The sequence below is a fragment of the Aythya marila genome (genome assembly GCF_965140915.1).
Source record: "Aythya marila genome assembly, chromosome: 28".
NCBI lineage: Eukaryota > Metazoa > Chordata > Aves > Anseriformes > Anatidae > Aythya > Aythya marila.
In genome coordinates, this window is record NC_139069.1 from 884,799 (window position 1) to 897,074 (window position 12,276).

A 12,276-nucleotide genomic window follows, 5' to 3' on the forward strand; every position below is an offset into this window, starting at 1 on the left:
TCAAAGTCACAACCCAGGTCTTTGTGTCCATGGCTATGGCTGTTGTCTCTGCCACTGAGGCCTATGAGGAGACAGGTGATCGTTAAAGCACCAGGGCCTCATTGCCTCCTCACCCCCAACCATGTAGCAGGCAGGGGTCGTACCATTCTGCACTTGGCAATGCACATCCCCAACTTCTACTGCCCCACAAAGAGCCCTGAGCAACCAGTCAAGGCAAAGGATCTCCCTTCATGTGTGCCATGCAATAAGACCTGGCCCTTGTGATTGGTGACACACATCCAGTTTTCCTACACATCACTGTCACCTTCACATTGCCTTTGTCTCCTTGTCCTCACTGCCTCCAGGGTTCTGCTCTAACGAGCTCCAAGGGAGGCTGTGTGAGTGCTGGCCCTCAGGGGGACACTGCAGGAAACTTGCCTCTGACTTGGACTTCTGGAGAGATGTCTTCAATTGTCTCTGAGTGCCTGAGGTTCGTGGGCTCATCAGCAAAGCCCCCAGAGGGGTGATTGCAGTGCCTTGATCTAGGCCTCTGGTGCTGAGCTGGGCTGGGCTCCTGCAACAGATTAAACTAATTTGAAAAGGGATCCTGGTGCAGAGAGACAGCTGTAGCCAGGAGCAACTCCTCTGCACAGCGCAGCAAGACTGGGGGGCTCTGACCGCAACTGGCACACAGAGAGGAGAGAAGGAGAGAGGGCTTGGAGGCAGTTGGCAGTGGGAGGATGCTGAGAGCTGCCTGCAGGAGAAACCTGCACAGCCCTTGACAAGGTAAGTGCCTGGCTGCAGGGCCATGCAGCTGCAGGTCCTGGAATGGTCTCCTCCTGCTGGGTGTTGTTTCTGGGAGGGCAGTGGGCAATGCAGTAGGCTTTGAGAGTCCTGCTGGGTTGCAGTGTGAGGTGAGAAAGTCTGGTCGAAGCCCCTTGGAGTGCCCTAAGGCAGGTGCCCCCGGTCAGCCCAGAACACCCTGCCGTGGCTGGCCATGCTGTGCTCTCTGTCAGCTGCCCCGTAGCTCCTGCAGCCATGGAGGTGTCCCTTGGCAGGGCCCTGTTGGTGGCAGGGTGCTGCAGGGCAGTGCTTAGCACAGCCGCGGGGAATGGGGTCTGTGAGCACAGGCAGGGGGAAAGAAGAGGTGGGCGCAGAGCAGCAGCTCCCGGCAGGGACAGCTGCAGGAAGAACAGAGGGGCAGGCAGCCAGAAGGAGCTGTTGGCAGAAACGCCGTGGCAGGGGGGATTCGGGCACCTTGCGGCCATGCCCTGCAGTGCAGACGCCTTCCCCTGGAGCAGCCCCTCCCTGGCCTCCTCTCCCCCTGCAGCCCATGGGCTGTGGGGCAGGCAGGGGTAGAAAAGAACGTAGAGCTCAAAGAGATGCTCCCAAGCTCTGTCTGTGTGAGAACTTCACCTCAGGTGAGGTTTCTGTCCAGCTGCACTTGGACTGGGGCTTCTCTGCTCTCAGTTCTCTACAGTTTCTTCTAAGGGAAACTCATGAGCTGGATGGTTCTGCGGCTCAAAGACAGGAAACACAGGGTATATTAGAACACGACATGTGGGCAGTGGCCTGTGTAACTCTGCATTCAGATGAGTTGTTTGAAATAACACTGAAAAGATCATTAATCTGACCAGAGAACTGAACTTAAGCTTCCCCCATGTTCCTGATTCCTTCCTGATGTACAACAGGAAGGACTCCTCTGCAACCCACAGCAGCCCCTGCTCCCAGTGCCACTCTCAGCCAGCACCAGCTTTACCTCAAGTAAGAGAGCTGCAGAAAGGTTCTCCTGCAAAGAGAGATGCTCAGGCTGGAGGGCGCTCTAAGACTTGTAATAAGTCTCCCTCAAAGACATGTGAACTAACATTGTTCTGTCTTCTCTTCAACAGACAATGTGTTCAATGTCAGCAAATGCCCAATATCAGCTCTGTGAGCGAGTTCCTCCTGCTGGCATTCGCAGACATGCGCGAGCTGCAGCTCCTGCACTTCGCGCTCTTCCTGGGCATCTACCTGGCTGCCCTCCTGGGCAACGGCCTCATCCTCAGCGCCATAGCCTGCCACCACTGCCTCCACACCCCCATGTACTTCTTCCTCCTCAACCTCGCCCTCCTGGACCTGGGCTGCATCTCCACCACTCTGCCCAAAGCCATGGCCAATGCCCTCTGGGACACCAGGACCATTTCCTATCAAGGATGTGCTGCTCAGGTCTTATTTTTATTCTTCTTGTTTGGTTCAGAGTACTATCTCCTCACTGTCATGGCCTATGATCGCTACGTTGCCATCTGCAAGCCCCTGCACTACGGGAGCCTCCTGGACAGCAGAGCTTGTGCCCAGATGGCAGCAGCTGCCTGGGGCAGTGGCTTTCTTATTGCTGTCCTGCACACGCCCACTACATTTTCCCTGCCCTTCTGCCAAGGCATTGTTGTGGACCAGTTCTTCTGTGAAATCCCCCACATCCTCAAGCTCTCCTGCTCAGATTCCTACCTCAGGGAAGTTTGGGCACTTGTGTTTAGTTTTTCTTTAGCATTTGGTTGTTTTGTTTTCATTGTTTTCTCCTACATGCAGATCTTCAGGGCAGTGCTGAGGATGCCCTCTGAGCAGGCCCGGCACAAAGCCTTTTCCACGTGCCTCCCTCACCTGGCCGTGGTCTCCCTCTTTCTTAGCACTGCCATGTTTGCCTACCTGAGGCCCCCCTCCATCTCTTTCCCATCCCTGGACATGGTGGTGGCTGTTTTGTACTCAGTGTTGCCTCCAGCAGTGAATCCCCTCATTTACAGCATGAGGAACCAGGAGCTCAAACATACAGTGAGGAAACTATTTTATACCTCTTTCTTCAGCATTAATAATGTGCATAAAATACTAATAGAATTTCTGCAAACAAACACTCTTAGTGCAAATTCTTGAAAGTAATTTTCTTTATTATTATTTCCTTTAACTTGTGGCATTGATTTAATGTTATTCTAAGCCTCCTAATTATTATTTTATTATTATTATTATGACGCTGATAATTTCAAATACCTTTACAATCAATATTCTTGTTTAAATAAAGAAACTGGGACAATTTCATTAGTCTCTACTGCAATCTCTTCCCATCACCAGTGCCTCCAGCAGTGAACACACATGAGGAACTTGGAACTAAGGGATGCAGTGAGGACACTGCTTGAATACATATGCTTCTGGTTCTTTGACTATAACAATAAGCTTATAATCAGAAACACCTATTTTTTCAGAAATCTTTAAGATACTTTTTTTTTCTTTTTATTTGTCTGTGTTGTTATTTTCACTAGCTATTGTTTCAGATATAAATAATATTAATCTTAGCCTCCTACTTCTTAAAGATTTACCTACAGAACCAGGCTTCCTGTGTAGATAAACAATAAAGAATCCAGAAGAAATTCATTGGTCTGAGCTGCCATCTCTTCCGATCCCCTCAGGAGCTGGGGGAGCACTTGTTGAGGCACTTGTGTTTTAGTATTTCTTTAGCCTTTGGTTCTTTTGTTTTCATTGTGCTGTCCTATAGCCTATGTGCAAATCTTCAGGGCAATGCTGAGGATACCCTCTGAGCAGGGCCGGCACAAAGCCTTTTCCACGTGCCTCCCTCACCTGGCCATGGTCTTCCTCTTTCTCAGCACTTCCACGTTTGCCTACCTGAAGCCCGCTTCCATCTCTTCCCCATCTCTGGACTTGGTGGTGTCACTTTTGTACTCAGTAGTACCTCCAGCAGTGAACCCCCTCATCTACAGCATGAGGAACCAGGAGCTCAAGGTTCCAGTGAGGAAACTGTTTCTATATGTGCTTCTTAAGCATCAGTGTTGTTAACATTATTGTGATTTGTATCATATCGTTTTTTGTACTTAGTATTATTATCATATTGTACTACTAATAATAATCCTCTAAATGCTACCATTCTATCTGAGAAGCTGACATGAGAGATTTTCATTTCATTTTTCATTTTGATTATTTTCATAACTTTTGATATTGGCTTAATTTTTTAAGTAATTTATTTACTTTAACTACGTCTTCTAATCAACCTATTGAACTAGATTTCCTCTGTAAGTACAGACAATAAAGAAGACAGCATAAATTCATTGGACTCAGTATCCCTCTCTTCCCATCTCCTCTGATTCTGGGGGGAGCAGCCCCAGCACGCAGGAGAGGCTCAGGGCCAAGAGGCTCACCGCCCACTGGGCTCTGCCTCTCTGCTGCCTTCGGGTTGGGGCTGCTGCTTCCCTGGAGCCATGGCCATGGCCACCAGCAGGACGTGGCCTTGTCACTGCTGCTCCCTTTGGCTTCCTCATTGTTCTCTTGTGCTTTCACATTCAACTAAGTCTTGAGATCTCATGTATCTTGCTGACAATCTTGTTGTCTGTACAGTGGCATCTCTTTCATTGCACAGCTCTTCCAAAGCTGGTGCTAGGAATATACCCAAGGAACTGCTGCATGAATAGGAACCCTACTTTACTGGGCTTCACTATGGATCAGAATCTAAGAGTGCTCAGTGTAGTGCTGTACTGAGAGCTCCCTTCTTGGCTGGCCATGGCTCAGCAAACAATAACTGGCCTTGACTGGCCTGGGACTGTCCCCATGGTGCTTAGTCTGATGGCAAATGGCATGCTGGAGAGGAATGTAGAGCTGTGGCAGGGAGGTGGGGAGAGGTGGGCAGGAGCTGAGCTGGGCTGGGCAGTGCCCGGCAGAGGGCAACAGCAGCGTCAGGGAGCGGTGGCAGCATGCAGGGGAAGGCTCCCAGCAGGGCTTGGTGCTGCAGAGCCAGGGCTGCATGAAGGGAGCCCAGAGCTGCAGGGGCAGGGGAGAGGAGGCCGAGGGCCAGGGCGGCTGCTGCAGGGGCAGGGGAGAGGAGGCCGAGGGCCAGGGCGGTGCTGCAGGGGCAGGGAGCTCAGCATGGCCCTTGCAGTCCCCTGCCCTGGGCCTGCCTCTGCCCTTGGGCTTGGCCCCGGCCTTGGCTCCGCTGGCAGGAGCGCTCTTGGCATGCGCTTCCTGGCCTCCCCTCGCCTGCGCACAGCTGCTGCCCACTCCAGCTGCTGCCACAAACGTGTCCTCACCAGCAGCACCACCCCTTGGGCTGCTTCTGCTGGCCTCCCCCACCCAACTGCCTTGACTCCTTGTCTCTGCTGGGCCCCGTCTTCCCCACCCAAATATGTCCCTCGGCTGTCAGTGCCCTCTCCTCTGCCATGGTGGGACATGCTTTCCAGTGGGCCGTCTACCAGACACCGTAATGAATACTATGAGCAGGACTAGAGGGGTCTTGCTTCCAGACAGGGGGAAGCAGGGAGGAAAAGGACAGTCGGGTTTACTGGACTGGGTATATTAGATGGCCTGGCACATCAGTCCCACCAATGTATCAGGCTCTACTGGACACAGGTACACTGGGTGCCCTAATGCCATCAAGCTAGAAAGAGGTAGAACCCACCTATATTTTTCAAGTGACAGGGGAATCCCAGCAGTTAACTGTACTGGAGGCTGAAGTGAGTCTAACTGGGCAGGAATGGCACAAGCACCCTAATGGGACTGGCCCAGAGATATCATCTTGTGTATCCTCAGCATAGACTGCTTCGGGAGAGGGTACTGCAAAGTTCCAAGAGGGCACCACCAGTGGGGTTTTGGGATATCTGCCTTGTGAAAAGAGATGCCCAGTCAATAGCTACTCTGTTGACTGGGCAGCTCTTTTCACATTACTCAGTTTAGTTTTGCGTGGCTGGAAGGGGACAATTTCCCCAAGATCATGGGTACAACTACAGCCACTTGAAGAAATATTTTGTTTAGTTTTCATTCTGAGTTTTCCACAGAAAACCCAAGAGACACCACGGATGTCCAGTTTTCTAGTAAGATTCAGGCTGAATTTCTCAGGTTCCAATGGTCGTTTTGATATTTTATTTTATTTTATTTTATTTTATTTTATTTTATTTTATTTTATTTTATTTTATTTTATTTTATTTTATTTTATTTTATTTTATTTTATTTTATTTTATTTTTTATTATTATTATTTTATTTTATTTTATTTTATTTTTTTTTCCCAAGGAACCCCTGACTTGTATGAGAAAGGGTTTCACGTGCTGGGTTGGGCTGCAGTTATGGGGACAAAGACCACTGCTGGCAGCAGAGGTGTCAGACCTCCAGATTCTGCTTTTCCTCTTGATAAAAGTCTCCAAAGAAATCCCCCTGGATCAATAGCAATAGGAGAATGATGCTCAAAACTGAAATGCAGCAAAATTCAGCCTTTAAAAACAAAAGACATTTTCACTAGGTGTTTTTTGAAATCTTCCTTAACTACGTTTTGCAGGCTCTGCAATTAGCTGCACAAGGCATGAAGGCTTGAAGAAAACTGTGGAAGAGATGTTAGGAGTTTCTGCATTTTAATAAGTTCCATGGTGTATTTTGGTGCTCAGTCTATGAAGCTCAGGTACTGAGAGGAGAGTGATGTAACCACTTTACTTGCTCAAGTCAGAAGGAAAAGCTGAAGTGACTTGGAGTATTAATGAGCACCACTGAGAGCTGTTACTAACAAAGCCTCCCCAGAGACTTGTTAGGGCAGACAATTGGAGGCCATGGTTACAGACAGGCAAAGCACTGTGCTGAGAGAAGTCTTGGTTGGTTTTAGTGAAGCAAAAGAGCCAAGGCCTGACCCCTGGAACTGGGAAAGGAGATCCTGCACCCCCAAGTCCAGCTCAAGGCTGTTCCTGGGGTCTGTGGGCTGTGGTGGGCAGTGTGATGCCATGAGAACAACACTGGTGTGACACCTCCGTGGTGCTGCACGGGGTTGCAAGGAATCAATGAGGCCTCATCACAATAAATATAACATACATGTATCTCCTCATAAGCTCTAGCCGAGGGGACAGAAATTTCAAGGCTGTTGGGCCTGCCATTTCTACTAGCACGCTCTGCCTTCTCCTCTGCAGGCTTTCCTATGCTGGGCCACAGTCTGACCTATTTCCTTGAAGTCTGCAGACACCCATCTCAGTTCACCAACTTGCTCTCACAGTTTGCTTTCACCCATTTCTCGTCAGCCCTCACCAGCTTTTCTTTGAAAAACAAAGCAAGGGTCTGATCAGAGGGTGACCTCTGGCAAGACAGCACGACCCTTTGAGAGACACATTTCTTCCTTCTTGTGGCCAGTGCCAACCTTCCACTGCACTTTGTTGCATTTTTTTCTCTCCTGCTCTTTCCTACGACCAAAGAAAGCTCCATCATGTTGGAAACCACTCCTGAAGTAGGCATCCCAACCCAGCAGGCTCCTTGCGGCCTCTCAGCCAACCAGACACAAGTCACCTCAGCAGCAGCTTCCAAGCCAGGGGCCTGCTGCTGGCCTTGCAGCTTCTTGGCTACACACAGCCAAGCCTTGTGCCTCCTGCTGCCCAGTCATGGACTCAAGCAGAAGGGACAGGACAACCCATATGGGGGCCTTCACACACAGACACACACACACACACACACACACACACAATTTCTAGGTTGGAAGAGACCTCTAGATCATCGAGTCCAACCTCTGACCTCTTTCTGTCTGGGTCCTCCTGGCTCTGGAGGCAGAGGGGCTCCCCCAGTCAGCATGCCAAGCACGTGCCTTCTGCTGGCCTAGCAGGGCCACTGCCAGATGTCAGCCCAAAAGTGCATCTCCCAGGGAGAACTCAAGGGTTACCTGCCACCTACTTCAAGCAGAAGTGACCTCCCAGTCCCTTTCTGTGACACATTCCTGGTGCTGCCTTATCAACTTTAAGGGACGAACAGATAAATGGGATGCCGTTGTGGGAATCTATTACAGACCACCTGGCCAGGACAACAATGCCAATGAATTATTCTTTGCAGAACTAAGAGATGCCTCGAGATCAACTCCTCTTGTCCTTATGGGAGATTTCAACTTGCCCGACGTCAACTGGGATCACCACACAGCTGACACGAGCAAGTCCAGAAAGTTCATAAAGCACCTAGATGATCTCTTCTTGGTGCAGGTGCTAAGGGAGCCAACTAGGAAAGGTGTTCTCCTTGGTCTGTTGCTGGAGAACAGGGAGGGTGTTGTGGGCGATGTGGCAATTGGTGCCCGTCTTAGTCATAGTGATCATGAAGTGGGTCAGTTTAGAATTTATGGCAACAGAAGGAAAACTGCCACCAGTACTTCAGCCCTGGATATGGGCAAAGCAGACTTCAGGCTGCTCAGGGAACTAGTCAGCAAGGTCCCCTGGGTAGCTGCTTTTGAAGGCATTGCCGTCCATCAGTGTTTCAGGTCAATCTTTAAGCACTGCCTCCTAAAAGCACAAGATCAGGCTATTCCAAAATATCGAATGGCAGGCAGGCAGGGCAGAAGACCGGCCTGGCTGACAAGGGATCTTCTACTGGAGCTTAGACAGAAAAATAACGTGTACAGCTGCTGGAAGGAGGGTCAGGTGACGAAGAAGGAATACAGGGATGCTGTTCATGTTTGTAGGGAGAAAATTTGTTGGTCCAAAGCCTAACTAGAGTTGAAGCTGGCCACATCTGTGGGAGACAATAAAAGGTGTTTTTTTGGATATGTGAACAGAAAAAGGAGGACCGAAGAAAACATAGGTCCACTACTTGATGGGGAATGTCTCCTCACAGACAATGATATAGCCAAAGCAGAGACGTTTAATGCCTTCCTCACTATCCTGGTTTCAGTTAGGACAGAGTTAATTTTCCTTCTAGTAGCTGGTAGAATGCTATGTTTTGGCTTAGGATGAGAAGAGTGCTGATAAAATGCTGATGTTTTAATTGTTGCAGAGCAGTGCTTACACCAAGACAGGGAGAAGGCAAGGCTGACCTGCCACCTCCAGACACAAGTGACCTCACAGTCCCTTTCTGTGACACGTTCCTGCTGCTGCCCTATCAACAACAGAGACAGTCACTGCCACAGTCACTTTCCTCCTGCTGGGCCATGAGATCCTGAGGTAGAGCTGACCTCTCTCTTGCCCCCTAGGTACCTGTTTTTCTCTTTCTGGCGTAGACACTAAGCAAAGTTTTTGTGAGAGTGTGTGTTGTCCTGCTAGTGGTGTCAGGTCTGTGGTTAAGATATGGACAAGCTGTACAGTTTAGGGTTTTTAGGTCTGCCAATGAGTCTAGGGTTAAATAAAGCATTTTCATGTTAGTGTTAAGGGAAGGCATTAGGGTTAGGAAGAGAAAAAAAAAAAAAAAAAAAGTTTCCTTTCAGTGTATTGTAGTAGCATTTAGGTTTAGGCATTAAAATTACTGGCTCATGTAAGGGCTATATGTGACTAGTTTAAGTCAGTGTTACCACAGCATCCACATTACATAAACCTTCTTACATCTATGAAATCATAAGTTTCTGCTGGCCAAGCTCTTCTTCCCACCCCAAAATATCATATCTCTCTTGTCCAGGCTGCTCTTGACCTCCCCATGTCTTTTTGGGATCAGCTTTCTGATGACATTCACAATCGCAGAGTATCTTTCTCACCTCTGTTGGCTACTCTATTTTTGAGAGTAGTGGCATGGTAGTTAGAAGAGAAAAGGACACAAAGATCCTTAGGAGCATCCTGCACAATGTGCACATCAGCTCTGCACAAAAATGCATTTCCTACAAGTTTTGTTTCCAGAACGGCTTTTGTGGAATCAGGGTTAATTTTTTTCTCTCATGCACGGTTCTGTTTTGGATATGCAGCGAGAGAATAAGGAAAGTTAAGGCACGGATGGAACTGATCTTCTCAAGGCATGCAAGGAATAATAGGAAGGGATTCTAAAGATACACTGCTCAGAAAAGAATGGCCAAGGAGAGTGTACCCTCTCTGATGGATAAGAAGGGTACACTGGTAATGACAGACATGGAGAAGGCTGGGGGACTCAACATCTTTCCCTCAACCTTCTCTGTCAGTCAGGCTTCCCAAGTCTTTCATTTCCCTGAACGTGTAGATGGAGGCTGGGGGTGGAAAGTCCCACCTGGTGGGAGTGAAGAGCAGGTCCAAGACCACCTGATGACACTAAACAGGTACATGTCTATGGGGCCTGATGACTTGCATCCCAGGGTCCTGAGGGAACTGGCTGATGTAGTTGCCAAGCCTCTCTCCGTCATATTTGGTGACTAATCATTCTACAGAAGAGAAGTCTCCAGGGTGACCTCTTTGTGGCCTTTCAGTACTCAAAGGAGACTTCTAGAAAAGATGGAGAGTGACTCTTTGCTCAGTCGTATGACAGGACAAGAGGGAAATGCTTTTAAAGTAAAAGACTGGAGATTTAGACTAGAGGTTAGGAGGAAATTCTTCACTCAGAGGGAGCTGACGAACTGGAACTGTTTGCTGAGAGACCTTAGAGGTGCACCATCCTTGGAGCTGATCAAGGGCAGGTTAGATGAGGCCCTGGGCAACCTGATCTCATGGGGGGCGTCCCTGCTTATGGCCAGAGGGTTGGAACTAGATGACCTTTAAGGTCCCTTCCAACAGGAGCCATTCTCTCATTCTATGGTCTCACTAGCTATACCTCAAGCATGACTCCCATGCCATCAGCCTTCCTGTGGTCTATCACCTGACCAGAACAGAAGGTGCCTCACCATCATCTTCAATGCCTTTTGCATGCTTCTGCCATTTACGGTCCCTATCTGCGCCACATTCCTACTGCTGGTCTGTCAACTCCACAGATAGAAGTGGCCACCCAGACTCCTTCACAGCCATGTGCCTCCTGCAGGCCCAGCACATCCTGAGGCACACCTGATCCCATCCCAGCATTCCCAGCCAGCTCCTCCTTGTGGCCTCGGATCTGATCACATACCTGTCACCTCACATGCCTCTTCCAATGCCATGGACTGCTGCAGGACCTCACGATCCCTGCCCTACCCCAAGCATAAAAACCACACAAGGTAGGGGTAGGAGTGGGGTTGAAGCTGAGACGTGCTGTGTGCATGGTGGAGGGCTATGAGGGTTAGATGATCAGGTTAATGTTTAGGAATTAGAGGTCACATTCCAGTGTTAAAGGAATGGCAAGGGCTTCAAGGAATTGTTTGGTGTTGTGCCTAAGGATCCTGCTCAGGGTTTAGAATAAGGGCAAGTTTTGAGGACTTCAGTTTAGGTCTGGTTTGGGGCCTAAGGCTAAAGCTGGCACTTTTCTCCTTGGTTAGGCTTAATCATCCTTCTGCTTGCCCCTCTACTAGAAGATGGGTTTGACATCTGCCTTCTCCAAGTCCCGAGGAATGTCTTTGATCCATCTGTCCTTTCCAAGGTATTTAAGATAGGTCTTATGACAATGTCAGCACCTCCACCAGCACCTCTCTCATCCTTCCCACACCACCACTAAGAAACCTGGGGATTGACCAGGGGATGATGAAGGTTTGGAAAGAGCTTGGTTAAGATCTGTGAGGTGGGCTGTTCTGTGCTTCACACAGAAAATGATGGTAGTGCCATAGAAAACAGTGACACTCGTGAGGACAGAAGAGCAGGTGGATAAAGCCTTGGGCCTGCCAACACAGGACACACACACATGAAATCTGCATGATTAGGAATTGGAAGATTGGATACAAATGCAAATTTTGAAAGCAAAACCAAGAGTATTACTGTGGCACTGCAGGACAGCTCCAGCAATGGGGCAAAACCACGCAAGAGGTGTCTATGACACTGGGGCCACAGAACTGTAGCTGGGAGGAGGAGAAAGAATTCCTGTACATGAGAGAAATTCCCCTGGTTCAGGTACAGCTGCCTTCTGGAGTCAGACCTTCCACTTCACGAGCCTTATAGAGAACAGGGATGGTATACAGCCCAGGGCTGACCGTAGGATATGGCCCCCAGCAGGAAGCACTGCGGTCATGCAGGAGGTGCAGCTGAGAGTGCTGCCACCTCTGAGCAAAGGGGGTGCTGCCCCCAGCCAGGAAGTTGGCCAGCATCTGGTGCAGGGTGCTGGATCTGTGCAAGGTCTACAAGGAGGACAGCTCTCCCCCAGGAAGAAGGCCACGGGCATCTGCAGGTGTTTGTTGGCAGGCACCAGCACAGTGATGAGGGTGTTCCACATCCCAGTCACTGTGCTGGTCAAGCAAGAGAGGAAGAAGAGATTTGTGTATGGGTAGAGGATCTTCCAGATGGACAGCTAGGGAAACTCAATGAATGGTGTCTTAGTGTCACATTCCCTTCATGGAAACCCTTTACAGCATTCTGGTCCCCACTCTTTTGTTAGAACACATTCAGAGGGGTGAAATGATCCCTGCCTGTCATGGCTGAAGTGTCCTGCCATGCCGTGGAAACACAATAGGAGTTAAGGGAGAGAATCATTTGTAGTCATGTTTGACAATCAAACTTTAAGAGCATAATATCAGTCTCTCCCAAATTCATCAAGGAGCA

At 49.2% G+C, this 12,276-nt stretch overlaps 1 protein-coding gene across 1 annotated transcript; it reads left to right on the forward strand.

Annotated features, from left to right (window-relative positions):
• Nucleotides 1–852: 852 nt before the first annotated feature.
• On the forward strand, nt 853–8,948 carry LOC309888180 (putative olfactory receptor 1F12P; the record flags this gene model as incomplete). The annotated part of the gene is made up of 4 exons (XM_082780418.1): nt 853–857; nt 2,025–2,274; nt 2,551–2,700; nt 8,922–8,948. 4 exons carry the CDS (start codon nt 853–855, stop codon nt 8,946–8,948), a joined length of 432 nt encoding a protein of 143 aa, XP_082636544.1.
• Nucleotides 8,949–12,276: the final 3,328 nt, after the last annotated feature.